Below are 25,472 nucleotides of genomic sequence, written 5' to 3'. Positions count from 1 at the left end.
TGCTGCTACCACTCTGGTCTGAGGCACGATCAACTTTCACCTGGATTGCTAACTGGTCTCCCTGCTTCCAACCTAGCTACAATGCGGTCTATTCTTAACAATAGCCGAAGTGACTCTTTTAAAACATAGATTGTGTCACTTCTCTGCTCCAAATCCTGCACTTCCCATTTCCTCAGAGTAAAAGCCGAAGTCCTTACAATGGCCTATCATGATCATCTCCTCCCTTTCAACCCTGTGACTGTCTGGATTCCAATCCTCCTCCTCACCCGCTTTGTTCCCTCCTCTCCAGACATGCTGACTTCCTTGTGTTCCCTGAATACACCAGGCATACTCCCACCTTAGGGGCTTTGCACTGGCTCTTTTCTCTGATAGGAATTCTCTTCCCCCAGATATTCACCTCACTATCTCCCTCACATTAAGTCTTTGCTTTAATATTATCTTATCAAGGGGGTTCACCGAGCCACGCTATTTAAAATAGCAACATATTTCCCTCAATGCCACTCCCAATTCCCCTTAATCTTTTTCTATATAACCTATCACCTTCTAATATACTTTATGTTTGGCTTATTCATTATAGTTATTATTTATGTTGTGTTACCCCAACAGAATGTAGGTACCATGGTGGCAAAGATTTTTGTCTGTTTTCTTCACTGATGTAACATGAGTACCTAACACAGGACCTAGGACATGGTAAGTGCTCAATAAATATTTATTAAATGAATGCATGAATGAAATTAAAGGTTTATTAATAGGGTGATGTCTAAATAAAGTGTGGCATATTTATATAATGGCACACTATACAACAAATAGAAGAAATGAACTAGATTTAGATGTATGAACGTGAGATCACAAAAGCATACTGCTGTATGAAAAAAGAAAATTGCAGAAAGGTTCTACAATATGGCACCACTTGTATCATTTTTTTTTAAAACCACACAATTAAAAATATTATATTTACTCATTGGATTACACATGAAAACAAGTGTGAAAAATTGGCTAGATTCATATAGGCCAAGTCCAAGATTTGGTTGCCTGGGGATAGAGAAAAGGGATGTAGGGAGGAGGGGTGAAAGGAGTAGGCAAGGAAAGAATTAAAGGGTCCTTCAACTTTATTTGTTTAATATAGGAAGTCAAGCAAATATGACAAAATGTCAACAATATTCATCCTTGGTGTTGGGAACATGAATGTCTGTTATTTTATCCCCTGTGTTTTGCTGAATTTAAATTTTTTTCAGAAAAATTTAATTAACAAGGAGAGTACAGGATAGCATGATTCAAAAAAAATACAGCTGCTAGGTATCAATCAAAGCCATTCAAGCAATTAGCTGATTCAGTAAATCTTAGATCAAATGTCTAAGTGCCCCTTAGGATTTTACTATTTCCTATATAAATGTTATCTTCCCAGGAATCAGGTACTATAAGTTTTGGTTAGGACACCTGGAAGACTATTCAGACTCACAGATTCCCATTTATCATTTCCTCTTGGAAACTAGCAATTTCATGCTCAGTTATTTTTATTAGACTCTTATCATCCTCATCACAAATCCCCTTAACAGGAACCTTGTTTGGGGATCAATTTAAATTAAAAGAACTCTGTTATCAATGATAAACTCTCACTCACTCTCTTCAACTGGTCTGCCTCCCGTCAGTATTTATGTTTGCCAATGAATATCTATCTGTACACATTTGGATTCTTCTATGCTTTTTTCTTAGTCCAATACTTCCAAAGCTAAATAAGTAGCTTCTATAAGCCTGCTCCAGACTTAAAAGTCACCTCCATCTAAGTCCTATTGCTTAGTGTGTATATGTGTGTGTATGTGTATACATATGTACGTCTTTACCTATAGCAGTGTATTAGTCAGCTTTTTCTAGGCTATGCTGGGTAACAACCCTAAATAAGCGGCCCACAGCAATCGTTTCTTTCTCATTCACATCACATATTAGTAGCTGTAGGCTGGCTTTTCCTCTGCTTTACATACCTTCTCATTCTAGGACACAAACTGAAGGAGTTAGAAGGAAGGAAGAGCAAGAGAGAACAAACATGGAATGGCTTGTAAACATCCTGCTTGGCCATGGTGTATAACATGCTCGCTCACTTTCCATTGGCTAAAGCAAGTCATGTGGACGAGCCCAACATGAGTGAAGTAGGAACAGATGCTTCTCCTATCGAAGGCACTGTCAGTCATGCGGCAATGGATGAGGCCATATAATCCTCATACACATGGGTTAGCAAACTGCTGCTCACAGGCCAAATCTGACCTGTGGATTGTTTTTATTCAGCCCATGGGTTAAGAATGGTTTTTACATTTTTAAAGGGTAGTCAAATATAAAAAAAGAGAAGAAGGAGAAGGAAAAAGAATAGGAAGAGGAGAAGAGGTGGCGGTGAAGAGGGTGGTGACAGCACCTGTGGCCTGCAAAGCATAAACTATTTACTATCTATGCTCTTGCAGAAAAAGTTTGCTGATCATTGTTCTTACAGGAAATGAACATGAATAATTAGGAATGATAACAATCTACCATAAACATGCCTCCCCCCCCAGCAATTCCTACCTTGAGGAAGAATAAGAGAGCTATCCTGTAGAGGACATGATGGCAGACGGTTTATTGTTGTTTTTATAAAATTTATCTCTTGAGTAAATTTTATGTTAAATTTTCATGTGGGTATATATGATAGCCCCCAAAACTTAGGTCCTAAAAAATAATGAAGATTTTGGGGACACATTAAATTAAATACTTTTGTTCATCAAAGGACATAATCAACAAAGTGAAAAGGCAACCTGTGAAGTGGGAGAAAATAAAGAACTAACTACCACAACTCAACAACAACAACAACAACAAAAACAACCTGATTAAAAAATGGGCAAAGGACTTGAAGAGTCATTTCTCCAAGGAAGTTATACAAATGGTCAACAAACATATGAAAAGATGCTCAACATCACTAGTCATTAGGGAAATGCAAATTAAAACTATAAAATGAGATATTGCCTCATATCCATTAGGAAGGCTACTATTACAAAAACCCCACAAAACCCAAGAAAACCTACACACACAAAAAAGAAAATAACAACTGTTGATGAGGATGGAGAAACTGGAACCCTTGTGCACTGTTGGTCAGAACGTAAAACGGTCCAACTGCTATGGAAAACAGTATGGTGATTCCTAAAAAAATTAAAAATAGAATTACCAGGTGATCCAGCAATATCACTTCTGGGTTTATACACAAAAGAAACAACAAGAATTCACTGTATAGCACAGGGAACTATATTCAATATCTTGTAATAAACTATAATGGAAAAGAATTAATATAATCGAATCACTTTGCTGTACACCTGAAACTAACACAATAGTGTAAATCAACTATACTTTGACTAAAAAAAAAAAAAAAAAGAATCCAAAGCAGGATCTTAAAGAGCTATTTGTATACTCATGTTCACAACAGCATTATTAAACATAGCCAAAAGGGGGAAGCAACCCAAATATCCATTGACAGATGAATGAATGGATAAACAAAATGTGATATATACACACAATGGAATATTATTCAGCTTTAAAAAGAAAGGCAATTAAGACACATGCTATAGCATAGATGAACCTTGAGGACAGTATGTTAGGTGAAATGAGCCCAGTCACAAAAAGACAAATACTGTATGATTTTACTTATATGAATTATCTAGAACAGTCAGACTCATAGAGACAGAAAGCAGAATGGTGGTTGCCAGCATCTGGAGGTTGGGGGGAGGGGAAGAAATCGCTGTTTAATGGGTACAGAATTTCAGTTTTGCAAGATGAAACAGTTCTGGAGATTGGTTGCACAGTAACATGAATATATTTAATACTACTGAATTGTACACTTAAAAAATGGTTGAGATGGTACATTTTATATTCATGTATTTTACCTCAGTTTTTTAAAAAAGTCTGTGTAAAGAAAAAATATAAACATATATCTAATGTTGGGAAAAAGTGGTTAATTTTATGTTATGTGAATTTCATCCCAAATTATTTTAAAAACTCAAGTGGAGGGGCTGGTTAGAGGTAAAAAGGAAAGATCTGGTTTCAGATATGTTGAAATTGAGATTTTGGAAAGATATCCAGAGAGAGAAGTCTAGAAGATTGCTAGAAACACAAAAAACTAGGAAGAAAGGTCAGGGATAGAGACAAGATTTGAGAGAAAATGGCTGAAAGTTATAGAAGTAGATGAGACTTCAAGAGGGCAGAATATATATATATATATATATATATATATAGAATAGATCTATCTATGTATCTATCTATCTGTCTATCTACCTATCTATCTACCTACCTACCTACCTACCTACCTCAGGACAGAATTCTGGAGATTAAAGAGGAGTCAATAAAGGAAATAAATGAACTATCAGAGTAGGAGAAAAATGAAGTTACTGCTGTAACATTGGAGTCAAGAGAAAATTTTAAAAGGAATGAGCAGTTAATATATCAATGAATCAGAGTAGTAAAGAAGTATAAGAAGAAAAGACTAAGCACAGGTAAATTAGAGGTCACATTGTGCTTCATTAAAAAAAAATCAAAAAACCCACAACCCTGGGTTGTGTTCTTTATCCTGTAGTATATAACAAATAAGTACAAAATATGTTTGTAAAAGATGTCTCTTCCTACATATATTTGTTGTTGTTTTGATTTGGATAAATAATGTTTAAACAAGGAAAAACATGAACTAAAATATCATCTAAAAACAAACAAAAATGATGAAAGTCTTATATCATAAGATGATTTTCATATTCTTATTTTAAACTCTTTTTAACTCTTGACTAAAATTCCCTAAAATTCTTGGCAGTAAAGATCCCTTCAGTCTAATTCAAAGCACTATCCTCGGCAAAGCTGCTCTCTTTTTAAAAAATTAATTTATTAATTTATTTTTATTTTTGGCTGCGTTGGGTCTTCGTTGCTGTGCACGGGCTTTCTCTAGTTGCGGCGAGTGGGGGCTACTCTTCGTTGTGGTGCGTGGGCTTCTCATTGCGGTGGCTTCTCTTGTTGTGGAGCATGGGCTCTAGGCGCGCAGGCTTCAGTAGTTGTGGCGCACGGGCTTAGTTGCTCCGTGGCATGTGGGATCTTCCCGGACCAGGGCTCAAACCCCTGTCCCCTGCATTGGCAGGGAGATTCTTAACCACTGTGCCACCAAGGAAGTCCCAAAGCTACTCTCTTTTAATACTTTCCTTGGAGTGGGGTCAACAGTTGCAACACTTGGTTTCATGGGGCTTTTTGCTGGTTTTACAAGAAGTTTAGGGAACATGTTACAACAGCAAATAAAATAATTAGTTTACTGACTAAACTTGTGAGCAGGTTGTTTCTTGGTTTCATTGTGAATGGGTGACTCAAAGCTCAGATGAAATTTTTATGCCATATTTATTTTGCCTTTGTCATTTTAAATGTTTGAATGACAACTATACTGAACTACCTGTAGTGTTCTCACACAGTTCTGTGGGTTCTTCTTTTCTTTTGACTTATACGTCCTAAGTGCCTACTCATTAAAAAAAAATTTTAATACTAAATCAACTTTAGTGAGGCATAATGTACAAACAATAAGATGGACCCATTTTAGCTGCTCAGTCCGAGGAGTTCTGCCAAATCTATACATGTGTAACCATCACACCAGTCAAGATATAGAACAGTTCAATGTCCCCCAAAAGTTCCCTCACACAGCTTTGTGGTTAATTCCTCACCCTTCCCTCATCCCTGCTCCTGGAAACCACTGAGCTGTTTTTTGTTACTATGGATTAGTTCTGCCTGTTCTAGAATATCATAAAAATGTTAGTACATAATATGAATTCTTCTGTCCTTGGCTTCTTCCAGCATAATGTTTCTGCTATTCCTTCATGTTGTTACAGACTCCTTTTCACTGTTTAATAATATTCCATTGATTGAATATTCTACAATTATTTATTCATTCATTGATGGATGTTTGGGTTGTTTTTAGTTTGGAACTATTGTGAGCAAAAACACTGTGAACATTTACGTACAAGTCATTTTGCAGACAATGTTTGCATTTCTCTTTGGTAAATACCTAGGAGTGAAATTGCTGTGTCACTTGGTAAGTATATGTTTAATTTTATAAGAAATTGTCATTTTATACTCTTAACAGCAATGTATGAGTTCATGTTGCTCCACATCCTTACCAAAACTTAGCACTATCAGTATTTTTAATTTTAGTCATTCGAGTGGGTAAAATGGTTTTCAGAAAAAGAGTCACGTATTTGGAAATTAAAACACATATTTCTAAATAAATCACAGATCAAACAAGAAATAATAGAAATTAGAAATCATTTACAAATGAGTTATAGTGAAAATACTACATATCACAACTTTGTAGATGCTGATAAAACAGTACTTAGAAGGAAATGAGTATTTATAATTATATTAGAAAAGAAGAATGGCTAAAAATTAATGAGGTCCACTTAAGAAGTCAGAAAAATAACAACAAAGTAATTTCAAAGAAAACAGAAGCAAGAGAGGAAACAATGAAACTAATGAAATAGAAAAGAAAGATATGATAGAGAGGCTCACAAAACCAAAAATGCAAATTAAAACGAGATAGCATATTCTATCCTTTATAATGGCAAAAATAAAATGTCTAATTATACCAAATATTGCCATAGACCAAAAGGAACTCTTCACTTGTCGGGAATGTAAATTGGAATACCAATTTGGAGAGCAATCTAGCAATATCCACTAACACTGATGATATATATACATGTCATATATCCTCATGATTCCACTCTTATGTATGTACACCTACAAAAGCCTTTCAGATGTACACAAAAAGCATATAGGGCTTCCCTGGTGGCGCAGGGGTTGAGAGTCTGCCTGCCAATGCAGGGGACACGGGTTCGAGCCCTGGTCTGGGAAGATTCCACATGCCGCGGAGCAACTAAGCCCGTGTGCCACAACTACTGAGCCTGCGCCTCTGGAGCCTGTGCTCCGCAACAAGAGAGGCCGCGATAGTGAGAGGCCCGCGCACCGTGATGAAGAGTGGCCCCCACTTGCTGCAACTAGAGAAAGCCCTCGTACAGAAACGAAGACCCAACACAGCCTAAATAAATAAATTAATATTAAAAAAAAAAAAAAGCATATAGAAGTATGCCCACTGTAGTATTATTTGCAGTAACAAAAAGTTGGAAAAAATCTAAATATCCTTTGCCAGGAAAATAGATAAATAAATTGTGATAGAGCCAGACAATGGAATATTGTAGAGCAGTCAAAATGAATAAATCTCGAACACATAACTAATGTTGCACCCAAAAATATAGATGCAGGAAGATATGTGCAGCATGATGCTATTTACATAAAGTTTTAAAACATACAAAATAAATGATATGGATTGTTATGGCCAAATTATATGCAATACAAATATAAACACGTACATGGGAATGATGAGCATTAAATTCAGTATAGTGGTTACCTCTGGGGAGGCAGGAAACAGAATGGGATTAGAGAGAGCTAAACAGAAAGTTTCGACTGTACTTGTAATGTTTGATAGACACATATACACTATTGACACTATGCATAAAACAGATAACTAATGAGAACCTACTGTATAGCACAGGGAACTCTACTCAGTGCTCTGTGTTGACCTAAATGGAAGGAAATCCAAAAAAGAGGGGATATATGTATATGTATAGCTGATTCACTTTGCTATACAGTAGAAACTAACACAACATTGTAAAGCAACTGTACTCCAATAAAAATTAATTTTAAAAAACCCTAGAAACTACATGCAGCAAGTATGCCAAAAGGTTAGCATTTCAAAAAGCAGCCATTCACCTTCATACTTTTCTGAATGTCTGAAATATTTCTTAAAAAGTCCTGAAAAACCTTTGATAACAAACGCCTGTGAAAATATTTTGTTATTGAGTATAAAGAGAGGCACTGTCATTAATTGGATCTCCACCTTCCAAATCCACTCTACCCTTAAACAAATCAAGGAGCCTGGGGTGGGGACAGTATGTGTGTGGTGATGTAGGGCGAGAGAGAAAGTTAACATCTGCCAGGAATTATACATCATATTATTTAAATATCCCTATTATAGACATTAAAAAGGGGGTTCAGAGAGCTTCAGTAACTTGCCCAGTGTCACTACAAGAAGAGATCACGGGGGCTTCCCTGGTGGCGCAGGGGTTGAGAGTCTGCCTGCCAATGCAGGGGACACGGGTTCGAGCCCTGGTCTGGGAGGATCCCACATGCCGCGGAGCGACTAGGCCCGTGAGCCACAATTGCTGAGCCTGCGCGTCTGGAGCCTGTGATCCGTAACAAGACAGGCCGCCACAGTGAGAGGCCCACGCACCGCGATGAAGAGTGGACCCCGCTTGCCACAACTAGAGAAAGACCTCGCACGGAAACGAAGACCCAACACAGCCATAAATTAATTAATTAATTATAAAAATTAAAAAAAAAAAATGGTACCCATTCTCACAATTAAAAACAAAAAAAAAAAAGAAGAGATCACAGTGAGATTCAAACTGTATCTGGCTTCAAAGCCCATACTCTTTCCACTACCGCCCTGATAGTAAAAAATAACTCTTCTTGGAGGTGTCATTAAGATATGACCTAACCCTGTAGTCCAGGATGCAAGCAGCACAAATACTACAGCTTCTCATCAAGTCACACATGAGTATAGATCTCGGCAAGGAAGTGGTACTAGTGGAAACTTTTTAGAGAAGGAAATAACATGAGGAGTTTGAGTTATATAATAATTTTCCTAACTTCTCTTTATTATTTATGCCATGGGCCATTTAGAACTTTTGTCTCTTCCTGGAAACTTTGGAAGTGACACCAATTTTACAAATAGATTCCTCAAGACCATTAACCTATATAGAGGTTTGTTTGCTTCCTTCCTATTATGAGTTGAATGTACACCTGTTGTTGGTAGCCTAACAACTTGAGAGTTTAACAAATACAAATATGTACTCAAATATGCTTCCAAAATTACTAGGATAAGTGAAAACACAAAAGATTCTCTGTCCTAGTTTAGGCTTTGGCTTTTTCCCTCTAAGATAAGGGACAATGAATGGGTCAGGTACAACTTTTGTTTGTATTCAGTGAGCCAAGATTCACATAGTCAGTTCCTTTGGCCCTTATTCAGAAATTGGTTCCTCCATAGCCCCCTTTCCTTTATTATTATTATTGATTTTAGTTTCCTGGGAAACAAAACCTACCTCTAATTAGAGAATAAGGCCACATTCCAAAGCTGCAGATTCCATTCTTCTCCCTCGACTCTTCCCTGGACTGTTTTGGACCCTCTGTAACATGATGTCTGATGGTCGAAACTGTCCTTTTCTCCCAGCCTTGGCAGAAAGCCAGTGCCTAAAGCTATGAACTCCAGCTTTTATCTTCCATCTGCAGGGTGATTCAATCCCAAGCAAAGTAACAACTAAAGATGTGGAAACATGCACCTCAGAGGCAGCTGTGGGAATCAGATTGGATCTGCACTCAGGCCTGCTAGAAATAAGAGACCACTGACTTTGGCATTGGCATGGAAACCTCTGCCAAGCACACACATAGGCAGGCGATCCCTCTCCCTCTCCCTCCCACTCTCTCTCTCTCACTCACACACACACACACATGCGCGCGCGCACACACACACACACACACACACACACACACACATATACATGCGCACGCGCACACACACACCTTTCAGAGGAGAGGCTCTGTAAAATTCCCCACATATGGCAAACATATTGTAGAGGAAGCACCATGACTAGAGGCCGGTGGGAAAGAAAGAAAAAGAAAATAATGAGAAAAATCTTCAATAAGTCTAAATCGTTCCAGTCAGACCGCTGAGAAAGAATGCAAGGGACTGGAGACAAAAATTATTGGTAAAATCAGCATTATAACATAGCTAAACTCTTTCCCTAATTCAGATAATTACTAGAACTTACTCTGGTGTCCAACAATGGCACCTGGGGAACTAGTCTTTATATTTATCTGTAAGTACTTTGCTTAACACAATGGATATACATGAAAAGAGCCCTTACATAATATAAAAAATATTTTTCTCTAACTCACAATTTCAAAAATTCTTCATTTTATTTGGAAATAATTGTCTGTGAAGAGATGCAGTTATAACTAATTTTAACTGGTATTGGCTCCCAACACTTTAATTCTAATTATTTTCTAAATTCCTATCATATTCAATGATCAACTAAATGCTTAAACGTACTGCAAAATTCTCAATATAAACTAACAAAAACAACCTTGTTAAAATTACACATATAATCTCTAATTTATGTTTTATAAGTTAAGAATTAATTTATCAAATTTTCTCAAAATAAAACCAGAAGAGGGTGTTCCCTGGTGGCACAGTGGTTAGGAATCTGCCTGCCAATGCAGGGGACACAGGTTTGAGCCCTGGTCCGGGAAGATCCCACATGCCGCGGAGCAACTAAGCCCATGCATCTAGAGCCCGTGCTCCGCAACAAGAAAAGCCACTGCAATGAGAAGCCCGCGCACCGCAACGAAGAGTAGCCCCCGCTCGCCGCAACTAGAGAAAGCCCACGTGCAGCAACGAAGACCCAACGCAGCCAAAAATAAATAAATAAAATAAATAAATTTATAAAAACAAACAAACAAAAAACCCAGAAGAAAATACTCTAACTTCTGCTTTAAAGAATTATTGGTAAAAGTTAATCAGATCATTTGAACACAAAATAACCTGTGATAAAAGCGGTGGAGTGGAAGAAACACGGACCTGATGTTCTCAGGGGCCTCATGCTTGAAGGGCTTTCTAGAAACTGAGTTTAAATTTTTACCTTGAGGGTAGGAGAGAGGTGCTGATGTATTTTAGTAGAAAGATGACCATGGCTACAATGTGGGGAATGGACCATCGATTTGTGAGACTGAAGCAGGAGTGAGAGGGTAATTTAGCAGTCCAGGGTCTTCAGGTCAGCTCTGGCTCTGCACTGCCCCTCTGCCATCAGCTCCTGAGGCAAAGGCATGGTGGGAGACAGAAAAATGTTCTCTCCCCATGAGTACAGATCTTCCTCAACTTACAATGGGGTTACGTCTTGATAAACACATGGTTAAGCTGAAAATATTCTAAGTTGAAAATGCATATAATACACCTAACCTACCAAACATCATAGCTCCACCGTGCTCAGAACACTTACATTAGCCCTATAGTTGGGCAAAATCATCCAGCACAAAGCCTATATTATAATAAAGTGTTGAATATCTCATGTGATTTATTTAATACTGTACTGAAAGTGAAAAACAGAATGGTTGTAAGTGTCTCAGTTGTTTACCTTTGTGATCTCACGGCTGACCTGGAGCTGCAGCTCCCTGCTGCTGCCCAGTACCACAAGAGAATATCGTACTACATATTGCCAGCCTGGAAAAAGATCAACATCCAAAATTCAAAGTACAGTTTCTACTGAATGCATATTGCTTTCAAACCATCATAAGTTGAACCACTGTAAGTCAGAAACTGTCTATATAGCTTCCAAAAGTAGTGCCTTAGGAAGAAAAAAGAGTCCTGGATTTGCCACCTACAAGCTGTTATGACCTCAGGTAGCTAATTAAGAAGATATTATTGAGCATTTACTAAGTACCAGGCACCTCTCAGAGATTTTCTAATTACTTAATCTCTTTATACCTTAATTTATTCATCTGTGAAAAAACAGTAATGCCTAACTCATGCACTGTTCTGAAGATTAAAAGAGGGGTCATATACATGAAACGGCTGGTAAATCTTACACGTTTAAAGATGCTCTATTTTCTTTTCAATCCCCCTCTACTGAAAACTCCACAGGTTGATAAAGACAGTTGTTAATTAATTGACTTTTGGATAGCAAGACATAAAATACAAACACCATGATGATTTTTTCACCTACTAGAATGTGGCAAATGTGGGGCCAGGTCTTTAAAATAATAATTGTTTGAAGGCGACTAGCTTAGTTAATTATACTTCTACTTGAAAGTGGTCCTAAGAAGCAAAAGCCAATACATGCCTTCACAGTTTCAAGATAAAGCATCAGGAAGAACTTCCCATCATCCTCCATGAACGGCTTGAAGCTTTACAGCATTCTAGAGGAACTGATATCTAGGCACTCCATAGGCACTAAGTAAGCATAGTTTCTAGTCAAACTATTATAAATGGTGATAAGCAACTATGTGGGATGGCAGTTTTTAGCCATTAAACATCAGCTAACACAGATTAGTGAAAAGAGGACGCACAAAAAATTAAGGTTTATTTTTATGTCCAAAAGAGCTGATTTTATAGCAAATAAAAGAAAACCTGATTAACATATCAAAGGCATGAAAAAAGTGGGAGCATACAAATGAACTTATCTACAAAACAGAGACAGACTCACAGACACAGAGAACAGACTTGTGGTTGCCAAGGGGGAAGGGGAGTGGGGGAGGGATGGAGTGAGAGTTTGGGGTTAGCAGATGCAAACTAGTATATATAGAATGCATAAACAACAAGGTGCTACTGTACAGCACAGGGAACTATATTCAATATTTATGTAATAAACCATAATGGAAAAGAATATAAAAAAGAATGTATATATATGTATAACTGAATCACTGCTGTACAGCAGAAATTAACACAACACTGTAAATCAACTATACTTCAATTAAAAAAATACATACCATATCAGGAAAAAAAAAAAAAAGAAAAAAGTGGGAGCATAAAAACCAAAGTTTAAAATTTTGTTTTAAGTGCAGAAGGATTAACTTTACAGGAAATAAAACTTGATCAACAAATCAAAAGGCATGAAAACAACAGAGACTTAAGATCCATAATCAAATGTGATGCACAGACCTTGGCTGGATCATCATTCCAACAAGCCAACATTTTGGAAGACATTTTGGGAGAATCAGCATAATTTGAACATGGACTGGGTATTAGATGATAATACGGAATTATCATTAACTTGTTAGGTGTGATGACAGTATTGTGGTTATGTAAGAAAATTTCCTTAGTTTATAGAAAAGCATGTTGAAATATTTAGGGCATGAAATGTCGTGATGTGTGGTATCTGCTATAAAATACTTCAACAAAGAAAACAACATTGGCTAGACAAATCACAAAATGTCAGTAAATGATGGGGGTAGAGTATACTCTTCTCTCTACTCTTCTGCATATATTTAAAGTTTTCTTTATTAAATATTTTAAAAAGGAAAGAAAATCTGATAAAATATCCGTCCATCCATTGAGTTGTAATAAGGTTGGTTGCCCGAATTAAAGAAGGAAATGGCCCAGACCAAGCATGTCTTGAGGACAGAAAGACACCTGAGGAAGTCTTTAATACTGTCTTTGTGGGACAAATTGTGAAATGTGGGCTGATGAGTACTTTCTTCAAATTTTACTGGCAAACTCTCGAAATTCCCCCAAGGGAGCTGAAGTCAGGGAGGGTAGGAGGGGGAACTGGGAGCCAATTTAGAGCCCACTGAGGAAACAGGCAACACCAGTTGCCTCCACTCTCTGACCTAGACCCACATAATGAGCTCACTAGTTTGGGAACCAGTGAGCTCATTACGTAACATAAAAAAACCAAAGGGAAGGTGGTGAATTTTTTTATCCCTCACTTATGAGAATGTTCTTACAAAGTCTCCCATATTGTGGGCTACTCTTTCAATTGCTATTTTGAACAACAGTGTACCATGTGGAAGAAGATACCTCAATTATTGAAAATTTTATACATTTATGGAGGTCACTGCTAAAAATCCTTTAAAAAGGAGAACACTTTTAGAATATGGTAATCATTTCTGGGGCTATGAGCTCAAAGTGCAAGTACTGGATGTGATTGTAAATAAGTCTTTAATTTTAAAGGTCACTTTAAAAAGCGACTGACAAGTGGTTACTTTGTGGAGATCAGACATTTTCACCTATAAGAAGTATGGAAATAAGTACTGAGAATACAATTTTTAAAAAGAATATCACATAAGGATCAAAAGAGAGCTTGTATCAAAAACAGCTAAGATGGAGAGAAGATGGTATGCTTTGGAAAATGCATTAGGTGACTCCAAAACTGGCTCTAATGATGACCAGCATTATAATGTCAGAGATGGATGTGAAGAGTTTGGATAAACATTGTTTCATGAAATATGAAAGGCGCCTTCCTTTCAGAGAGAAGGTAGGAGTGTTTCTGAGGTAGGACAACCAAGAGGGTGAGAGATCTAGGGTGAGCTAGTTTGAAGAAGGTAAGGCCTATGGGACAAGGACCTGGAGGGTAAAGATGGTGCACAATTAATGTCTCCAAGTTTGGAAGAGCAGTCATGTGGAAGACAGAGTTGATTTATTATGTATTTTTAGCAGGAAGTTAAATGAGTGGCTAGAAGTTACAGGGAGGCGGGTGTTTGCTCAGTATAAGCAAGTACTTGATAACAATTACATCTGTCCAAGACTGAATCTGAAAAGTCATACGTAAGGAAAGGCTTCCTGACCAACTGTAAAAAAGGAAATTGAGGTAAATTGCCTTTATGGTCATTTTAATGATTAGATTCTATTTTTCTATCAAATTATCTCTAAGCTGGCAACAAGTTTAAGTTGATAACTGCATTTATTTTTTGAAGATACTCTTTTCATTGATTACGTATTTTTAAATGGTTGCTCTGTGTGAATCATTATATTAAGTTCTGTGGGTGATTAAATATATACAAAAATAATGATCGGCAGAAGTTTATGACCAAGAAAGGAGTTGTACACATGTATAACACATTCCACACATGCATACATGTTAACGTGCCAAAACATGTATAACGTACCATTCCTTGGCTGGGGCTTTGTCACCAGGTTAAAGCAGACATGTAATAAGGGCATGATCCAGTTAAAATTTTCACCTTCTTTGCTAGGGAGTCTCTGAAGCGCCTTGTCTCTAGTCCAGGTTATCTGCCTGTCCAAGAGTAAACTGATTCATCCATAGTAAAGATATGAGTCAAAAATTTTGGCTTTGTTCTAAAGCCTTTCTTGGCTTGGACTCAAGACACTGGACATTGTCTTCCAATTTCCCAGCTAGTTCTCTCAAATCTTCTCAAAAGTTATTATACGAAGAATGAACATTGGGACTTATCCAATAGACCTTCCAAATGCAATACCCAATAAAGCAACATCGGAGTTACGTAAAACCATCAGTCGCTAAAATTCTATCCCTCATCACCAGGAGACTAGTCAACAGCATGAATTCATCTGTTTGAATGCAACCCAGTACAGAAAAACAATTCCAGGGTTAGAAAGTACTAATGGGATACAACTTTTTGGTTTATGAAGCATTATAAACTTACCTAGTACAGTGGAGGAAAAGTTGAAAATACTATTGCATTATAATAATACTCAATGATATGAATATAGGGAAAACATGAAAATGAAACAGTCGCATTTCAGGAAGTCACACTTGAAGGGTCAAAAAAAAAAAATCAAAACCGGGAGCTATATAAACCATTCGATTTTTTCCTCAATCTGAAAATAAAAAAAAAATTTATCGGTTCTAATCTGAGAAGCTGACCTGAGATTGTTGGAAAAGGATGCTCTTCTCTGGGTTTATGCCACAGGCGAGAAGAGCAGCCGTCATGTCCAAGATGCTCTGCCGGAGGACGGCTGGGTCTTGGGGGACAGTGATGGAATGTAGGTCAACGATGCTGTACAGCACGGAGTCATGCTCGTCCTGTAATCTCACCCAGCTCTCAATGGCTCCCAGGTAATTGCCGAGGTGGGGGATTCCTGTAGGCTGAATGCCAGAAAATATTCGCTTCCCGGAATCTTTCTGGAACGAAGAAAAACAAACAAAATTGCTTTTGAAGCAGAATCCATGAATCCTATGCCCATGTTTGATGGCTACGCAATTTTTTTAACTGCAATCTGACAGTCATCATCCTTAAACGCATTTATTTTGTAAAGCACGATGTTAGGTGCTATTAGGAGACAGAAATGATATTAAAAAAATCTTTTTTTTGCACTTAGAAGCTTACAAACACAAAGGCACATAAGAAAAGGTCTGTATCTCCAATCTAACTGGAGATAGAGGATATGCTTATGAAAATAAAAGTAACAGTACAGTATGACAACACAATTGTGACTGGTTTGGAAAGGTAAATAGTGGGGTACAGGCAAGAGTTCCCAAGAGGAAAAGATGACTGTGGTTCTGGTGGTCAGTTACAGAGACTTCAGACATAGAATCAAATTTCACTGGAGATTAAAGGGGCTCCAGGGGTTTTTCACGTGACTTCATTCATTTTGCAGTTAAGGCAATGAAGGCCTTAGCATTAGGGCTAAAGGCTACTCTTACTTAATTCAGTTTTCTTTAAAAATAAAAGAATTTGAAAAAGAATAGATACATGTATATGTATAACTGAATCACTACGCTGTACACCTGAAACTAACACAACATTGTTAATCAACTGTACTCCAATATAAAATTAAAAAATAAAAATAATTGCTGATATTATCATTTAATGTACAGGATCTGGGCTAAAAATTAGGAAACCTATACTCTATTTCTGATATTGCTTCTTGATAAAGTTATTTAACTTTTTCACGCTTCAGTATCCATTTACTTTTGATAAAATCATAGTTGGTTTTTTATTTCTTCAAACGATGTCTTTAATTCTGCATAATTTTTTAAATTATAAAATCATTTTTGACATGGTCATGCTAACCCATTGGTCTATACTGTCTATTATTGAAGTTATAATAGGAAATGAGAAGGAAAAAAAATGTGCCTCTGTATTTGTAAGCTTTTGAGTGCAACAAATTTTTAAAAAATATTTTCTGTCCTTAATACAGATAAATGATAAAATGCATCATTATCATTTTTAACAATAATAAAAAATTACTAATAACAACCATAATTTACTGGACAACTACTATGTTTCAGGCATTTATGCTCAGTGCTTTATATGCATTAATGTATTTATTCCTTATAATATACAATATGGTAGGCATATGATTACCTCTAATTTACAGATGAGAAAACTGAGGCTCACAAATATTAATAGATTGCCTATGGCCACACAACTAATAGGTGGAACTGAAATTTCAAGTCAGGTATTACTGACTTCAAAGCTCATGTACGCTTCTTCCTCTAGCTACCATGTTTTGCTTAACCACCATCTATTAAGACTTCATTACATTCATTGCATCATTTTGCAACGTTTCTGTTGAAACAAAAAAAAAGTTATGGAGAAAAAAAAGAATATTCTCTACATGTATATTTGTGTATTAAGTGCCAAGTCTCTCCAGTGTACATAGGTAGGAGTTGAACTGCTGGATCATAAGGTATGCATACATACCTTCAATTGTACTACAGCATACTAAACTATTCCTAAGTATCAGTACGTAACAATTTGCAGTTTCTACCACCAATTCCTATTGTTCCACATCCTCACCAACACTTTGCCAGTAGTTCTATTTTTAGCTAACTGATGATATAGGGTAGAATCTCATTATGGTTTAACTGCATTTCTCTGATTATTATTAGAGAAGTTGAGAACTCATGGTTTTTGGTATTTTTATTTCCTCTTCTGTGGAGAGCCTATTCAAGTTATTTTGCCTATTTTTCTCAGCTTGGATTATTTTTTCATTGATTTAAGAATTTTTGTATATTCTGGATCCTAATATTTTGTCAGTTACATGTGTGGCCAATATATTCTCTCATTATGTGGTTATTTGCCTTTATGTTATCTTTTGATGAAAAGATGTTTTTCAAATATATAATTTTTGACCAGATTTTTATGTCATAGAAGAAATCTTTTAATATCCTGAGTTCATGAAGATATGTGTGTGTATATACATATATACATATATAAAGCATATGTATGTGCATGCTTTAAAGTTTTATCTTTCACATTTAAGTCTGTATCCATTTGGAGTTTTTTGCATATGGTGTGAGGTAGACATCTACTTTATTTTCTCTCCTTTTTTCCCCCCTATATGGATACCTAATTGTTCCATTGCCATTTATTGAAAAGATCCTTTCCCCACTGCTCTCTGCAATGCCACTTCAGCATAAACCAAGTATCTCTATATGTCTGAGTCTGTATCTGGTCTTTCTATTCTGTCTCATTGGTCCATGGTCTATTTGTCTATGTCTGCACCAGTACCGCAGCTGCCTTTTTAATAAGTCTTGGGACCTGGTGGAGCAAGTCTTTCTACCTTCTTCTTCTTCTTCAAGAGTATCTAACCCACCCGTGGTCCTTTATACTTCTCAATACATTTTAGAGTCATCTTGCCAAGTTCCAAGAGAAAAAAAAAAGCAACCTGTTGGGGTTTTTGATTGGGATTACATTGAGTCCATACATTGCTTTGGGGAGAACCGACATCTTTATAATACTGGGTCCTCTAATCTAGAAAACCATATAGTTTATGAGGATCTAATGTAAAACACGATGACTATAGTGTATAACACTGCATTGTATAATTGAAATTTGCTAAGAGAGTAGAACTCAAATGCTCTCTCACACACACAAAGACAAATATGTGAGGTGTTGGTTGTGTTAATAATTAACTAGGTGGGGGGGATCTTTTCACAATGTATATCAAATCACCATGGTATATGTACACTTTAAATACCTTACAATTTATTTGTCGATTATACATCAATAAAGCTGAATTTTTTTTAAAAAAAGAATGTAACATTAAAAAAAGTCTTTATCTTTATATCTAACATTAGCTCTTAAGAGCTAATCTACTTTAGATGTGTGAGTGCCAAGACTACTTATATTTTGCCCTTCCCTTTTCCCAAGAATTTCAAATCCTACAGTCTATTTTCCTATATCTGCTTATTTTCCTCTCTATTCCTGAGATAACAGCCCTAAAATAGAATGCTACATCATACTTCCATGATCTAGAATTGTACTTGATATAAGCACTCAGGAGACCTAAGAGGTTTTGTGGCTCTGAGAATATGAAAAATACCTCTTAAGTAACTGAGAACAAATATAATATTACCACTTAAAATCATACACATGTACATACACACACATGAGGCTGTCAAATGACTAACTCCCCAAATCATAATTTAGAGACATTACTTTAAAAATAGTTTGTAAAAAAAAAAAATAGTTTGTAGCTGAGAACTGAGGCTGAGGGAGAGAGAGAGAAAGAGAAAGAAAGGGAGAGAGAAGAGTTAGCATAGAATAAGTACATACCAGTGAGGCTTCCTTCAGTACCTTAGGATCTTAACCAGCCCTGGGTTCCTGATATGGGAATAAGCAAAGGAGCTTTCAGTGAGGTAAAAAATGATTAATGGGCTTTAGGGACTGATTGATGAAGAGAGAAAGCAAAGCAGAAAAACAAGCTCTGAACTTAATAAATGAAGAGGAAAAAAAATGCCATCCAGAAATGCTTGACCTAGGATGAAAGGGGACTGTTTATGGTCATATAAAGGATTATAAGGACCAGGAATATCAAGCTGAAAAAAAAATATGAATATTTCCACACAAATTCCTCCATGTTCAAACTAAGGAATTATTCCCTGAGGGAAATGGAGAAACTAATTCTTGGGAAAACTAGAAGAGAAAAGCACTAGAGGACAGACTATGAGAAAAAAGAATTGTGACCAGTGGGAATGAACTAGACATGATCTAATACATCTTTTTCATTCTCTAGTTTCTGTGATTCTGTATATCCAGGCAGAGGGAATGATGTTATCAAGAAGTAAGAGCAACAAGAAATGTTTTGTTCAATTTTCAAGGAGCTATTAAAAAAATACAGGATCTAAATGAGAACTGGATTCCTGGTCTTAAAAATATACAGAGAGTGTCTTGCACTTCTGCGGTGAGTTTATGTTCCCGTCTGTTCCCCCTGCAAAAGTCAGCAGGCAGCCTGACGGCATGGCAGGGGAGATATGCCTGGTACCATGAAATCATGGGGCTGGAATGTGGAGTTTGGGTGGTGGGAGGATGGGGGTTCTGTGTTCAAAAGCACTAGAGTTGGAAAAGAATGAAAATGAAAGGAGCATGGGCTTCCCAGTGGACAGAAGGCAAACCACAAAGAAAACAGCTTCAAGACTAGCCCACAGGCATTCGCTCATGGGGAAGTCTAGAGCATCAACCTTCAATCCCATCGCAATGCACAGAGAATAAAAAAAGGCGCATTTTACAAAATAGGTCTTCATTTTTATTTCAGGTGTATTTCCTTAACAAACGCCACTTCCAATCAATACATGCATTGGTTCAATTTGTAACAGAATCAGCATTACCAATGGGCAGCTTCAGCCCTGGGATTTGATACATTCCAGAAGACAGGGTGGGAGTTTGAATCAAAGAGAGAACAGACTTATCAATCTGACAGATGTAGCTAAAAGCATTCCTGTCATAAGGTACTGAGCATATCCCAAGTTCGTAATTATCATAATTTCAATTATTGCACCCAAAAGCAATTAAAAAATCCCAAGCTGCTAATCATGGCAAAAGATATTTTTTGTGATTAACTAAAGAGAGCTTCTGATTTTAATCCCAAGTGAATAAAATACATCAAAAGAAGGCTGCCTACCAGCTTTGAAACACTTTCAACTTTGGTATGGTGGTGGGAACCAAAGACTTCAACTAAAGATTTCAAGATTCTTATTACAAAGTCCTGCTTGTGTCCAGCTGTAGCATCAATTGTGCACTCATCACACCTGTTTTAACTATAGTCGACGGCAGACCAAAAACTTGGCTGAGCAAGCACTATGTCTAATTGGTTCCATGAAAGGCATGTTATCATGGATTGCGATAAAAAAGGAATCAACATTATCAACTAATTAGGTTGAAAATTTCTTTTTGTAAGTCTATTTATTCTTCTAAATAAAAAATACAGCTTAAGAAGCTCTCTGTTGTTGCTTCTCAATTCTATCATGTATGTCACCCTACTATTTCAATCCTAGGCCCCTCGTATATGTCTTCAACACTTTCTTGAAAATGTCTATACCACCAATTAGTGATATAAGAGCTGAAACATAGGAGACCCGGCATAGAAAAATAGCACTTTGGTCCTGGCTGGGAGGATCCAGGTGCTTCTCTGAAGCTTTCTTTGGCCACAGCTCAGCATTGTTCTGCCACAGTCAGCTCTTTCTTCCAGAAAGTACAGAGGGCTCTGGGTCTGGTGAGAAAACGCTGACTCAGCACCAAGAGGAAAAAAAAAAAAAAAAAAAAAAAAAAAAAAACTGGGTTCATTTCTGCTTAGAAATGAAACCAGATGCTCAGACCTAGGAATCAACATAGTAAATATTAATTCAGTGTAAGAGAAAGCAGGTCTTATGTCACCCTCAAACAAGAAGCAATATGTCGGCCAACAATTAAAACTGCAGGAAAAAATTATTTTTAAAAAGAAAAAAAGAGAAAGGAGTGACTAATCCACTAGACTGTGAGGTCCATAAAGGCATAGATGAGAAGTACTTAGCGACATATTATTAGGTCAGTGAAACAGTTTGAAAGGAATAAGCTTGGTTTTTTTAAAAAGTTTTTTACAGACTTATTTAAGCCACTTCCAGATTTTAAGAGCTGTGCATCTATTTTCCTTCGGTGCACTGAGCTATCCTTCTATCATGCAGTAGAATGCTTTTGCAGATGGATTTTCATTCTTGTGCTGAACTTTAGCTATCAGAAACATTCCCTGGCACTTGCATGGACCTCATCGGATGTGAAGGAGGTAGGAACTACTGGCCGTACGTTCCAGGGAAGGACACTGCAAGGTTAAGTAACCCTCACAAGATCACAGGCAGGTGGTTAGATTTGGAACCCAGCTCTCAGCCCTGGACACCGAGCTCCGTCCCCTTCCTGCGCACAGGGCTGCATCCAATTTAGAACTTCGTGACTTCATGATTGGTCTGTCCTTTAAGTATTCTCACTCCCACCCACACCTCGCCTCCACACACACGCTCTCAGAAAGGGAAGGTGTGCCACAGAGTCGTTTCCTGAAAGGCCCAGGCACACAGCTGGTGGCACACCTGGGACCAGAATCCAGACCTCCAGAGCTCTGCTCACCAGACCACATGACGCTTTTGCATATTTATCACGTTCTTTTCTTCTGCAGCTATTTCTTTTGTACCCTCAGCATCTCTTTGGGCTTATTCTCTTCAGGCCTTTTTTTTCTGTTTTCTTTCTTACTTGTCAAATAACACCTCAGTGAATGTCTCCCCATCACACAGAGATGATGAAATACAAAATCTGGGGACTTTGCCTCCTAGGAAAGACTGCATTGTCACCTCAGGGCAGCTAAGTTATGTTTAAACGCAAAGCTTATATGTAGGTACAGAATAAACTGGCAAGTCCTTTTAGTTTTTATTGGAAAAGTGACTAAAACTAGATTAATATATTACCTAAACACAACATAAATAATTATAGTATGATATGTAGTGAGAAACACTTTTAATTTCTAATGACAATACTGCTTCCTAAACCAAACCAGCCAGGGTCAAATTCTTGACATAAACATCTTAACCACCACTACATCATTTATTTTTATATTGGATGGAACAGTAAATACAGGCAAGAGCTCAAGAAGTACTAAAATTTTTAAAGTATAAAGAATGATCTGAAATGTTTAGGAAAATACTAGTTTTTCCTCATAAGAAAATTTGAACATTGATCTTAAAGTGTTAGAGAGATCATGCTGGAAAGATACGATTTTATCATTGTCTTTTGTGGCCAAATAAAGGTATATGCTACCCATTATCACTGGTTACAGATCCATGCCTGTCTGGTGGTCCCATCTTCAGCTGACTATCTGAGAACATTTATCCTTTTACAGCCACTGAGAGATTTGGCTCTCCACACCTAAGCCCTCAGACTGTTACTAAACGTGTGGTTTTAAAATGTCTCTTTTTTAGTTACATGCCCATTTTCAAATGTAATATTCTTACCAGACATGTCTAATATGTAGAAGAGCCCAAAGAAAAGCTTGGTGTATGGATAACAGGAGAGTCAGTGAAGGAGCCCCAGTAGGCAGTCCCCTGCGGGCTTGTCTGCCCTCACCCCTGCCAGCCTCTGAGGGGCTTCCTGGAGCACAGGTTTGAAAACAACTTGATTCAGGACATTTTAAAAAATATTAATAGTTCGTTGAAAAAAAAAATGTTCTTCCTCGGGGTAGTGGGAAATATACAGAAGAAAGTTCTCAAAAAAAAAGTCTGGGGCTCCCCTGGTGGCGCAGTGGTTGAGAGTCTGCCTGCCAATGCAGGGGACACGGGTTCGAGCCCTGGTCCGGGAAGATCCCACATGCCGCGGAGCAACTAAGCCCGTGAGCCACAATTACTGAGCCCGCGCGTCTGGAGCCTGTGCTCCGCAACAAGAGAGGCCGCAACAGTGAGAGGCCCGCGCACCGCGATGAAGAGTGGTCCCCACTTGCCGCAACTAGAGAAAGCCCTCCCACAGAAACAAAGACCCAACACAGCCACTAATAAATAAATAAAATTTAAAAATTAAAAAAAAAAAAGAGTCTGGGATAAAAATGCACATACCACACACACAGACTTAGCTCTATGCATTAAGTCTTCTCATTTCTCCCTCTGGGTTAGGGTTCAAAGTTTATGTGGCAGTTAATCCCCTTCCCGGTTGTCCTCCATCATCCTCCACGAGAAGCTGACCTAGTTACTCGCCATTCTTCTATGGCTCATTCCCCTCTGCACTCAGACTGTTCCCTCATCCTGGATGTCCTTCGCCCCCTTCTCTGCCTGGAGAAGTTCCCGTGGTCTTCAAGGCCTAACAATCTCTCCTTGATTCTAAACCTCTTGAACATACCTTCTCCCTACCAAACACACACACACACACACACACACACACACACACACACGCAAGCACACAGGCACGAACACGCGCACACACACGCACACATACTGAGTCAGTCTCTCTCTCCAAGCAGAACAAATCCCTCTTTCATCGGTTCTTCATTATTGCACATATCACACGGGTAACTTGGTAAATATTTTCTTATTTGCTTAGTAAATATTTTCCCACCTAGAATATGAGCTCTCTAGGGCTGGGGCTGTCTTTTTCATCTTTATATCCCCAGTATATAGCAGTGTCAGGTACATTGTGAGGATCTAATAAATGTTAGTGGAATAAATGACAAATCTCCCACCCCTACTCCCCACTTTGGCTCCATGTAAAGGGCGAAATAACTATACACAAAATGAACCAGATGTTCCAGTTATAGGCAGTTCCTAAACAAGTTATGTTCTAAGAGCTCGTTTGAAAATTGGTTTTCTGAAACTCAGACACTCAATTCTTTAAATGGCGGTTACGGTCCTGGAAGGCCGCCCATCGAAGCCTCAGTGAACCCACAGTATTTCTGAAGAATGGTTTTAACAGCACCATTTCAGCTGCACCTAAACACCATTCATATAATTGTTTCTGTGGGAAAGTGAAATCCAAGTTCTATTTTGGGACACTAGAGAATTACCTACCCTGTGGTGGCTCTGATTTTAAGGCAGAAAGCGCTTAAGGGGAGCAATCTGGTAGGAAGAGCAGCTTGTATTTGCATACAGACTTTTAAAATTAGATGTATGATAATTTGGAGGTGGGGCAACATGTGGGCACTTCCTTCAGCATGATTAGCATTCCTAACACTGAATTGTGTGTATATGGACTGTCCTGGAGGCGGCTGCCCTGGCCGCCACTGTTGGCAAGAAAGGCGCAGAAGGAAGGTGGAAGGAAGGCATTGGAGCAGGGGTTCCCGCAGTGTGTCTCCGTACCTGCAACATCACCCGAACAAGGACCTTGTTAGGAATGCAGATTCCTGGGCCCCAACCCAGACCTACTGACTCAGAAATTCTATGGGTGGACTTATCCCAGGAAAAGAAATGACAAGAGTTTTGCAATCTGTCCTTTGACAAGCCTTCCAGGGGATTCTGATGCCTGCTCCAGTTTGGGACGGGCTTTGGGGCACCAATATCTAGTCTTAAAGTTCACTTCAACTATATAAAATGAGGTACAGATGAAAACGCTATGAATAAAAAATAGAAGATACCGTCTAAGCCACCAGTTCTCAATCTTATCTGCACAGCGATCACCTGGGAGCTTAAAAAAATACCGATGCCTGGGTCCCATCCTCAGAGATTCTGATTTAATCAGTTTGGGATTTGGCATGAGCATCGGGATTTTTTGTGTGTCCAGGATTGAAAAACCACTGTTCCAAGCCAACTACTACATAATAATTCTCCAAAACTGCCAATCTGACTGGAAACATGGAAACACACACACGAACATACAAATAGACTGTAAAAATGTGAAAAGTTCACTTGCTTATAATTTACATTTCAAGGTAATAAAATCCCTGAGCATTTATGTATTAACGCATGGTCAGAGGCCCCTTCGACTTCAGGCAGTTCTAGTATCACATGAAGGTCAGCAGATTATTATGGTCAACAGCTTATGAAGATGTGGCTAGAGTGTCTACATTGGCGAGAAAAGACACCTGTGACATGTAAGCACACCATCTTCCACCGTTAGGTAAATTGACTTGACAATGCCCAGTTCCATAAATCCTTATGGCTCAGGGATTTAAGAAGCACGGGTAGCCCAGA

General features: G+C 37.9%; 1 protein-coding gene across 4 annotated transcripts in view; it reads right to left on the bottom strand.

Annotated features, from left to right (window-relative positions):
* The window catches only part of WARS2 (tryptophanyl tRNA synthetase 2, mitochondrial), an 86,638-nt gene that overhangs the window by 29,662 nt on the left and 31,504 nt on the right, over positions 1-25,472 (bottom strand). For all 4 annotated transcript variants that reach the window (XM_082459679.1, XM_082459680.1, XM_082459681.1 and 1 more), the window contains exon 2: positions 15,480-15,737. In XM_082459679.1, the coding sequence (XP_082315805.1) occupies positions 15,480-15,737 (258 nt within the window). The remainder of the gene's footprint in view (positions 1-15,479; positions 15,738-25,472) is intronic.

Source organism: Balaenoptera physalus, assembly GCF_965194825.1.
Source record: "Balaenoptera physalus genome assembly, chromosome: 1".
Taxonomy (NCBI): Eukaryota; Metazoa; Chordata; class Mammalia; order Artiodactyla; family Balaenopteridae; genus Balaenoptera; species Balaenoptera physalus.
Note: the sequence above shows the minus strand (reverse complement) of the source record. Positions and strands in the feature narration are given on the sequence as shown.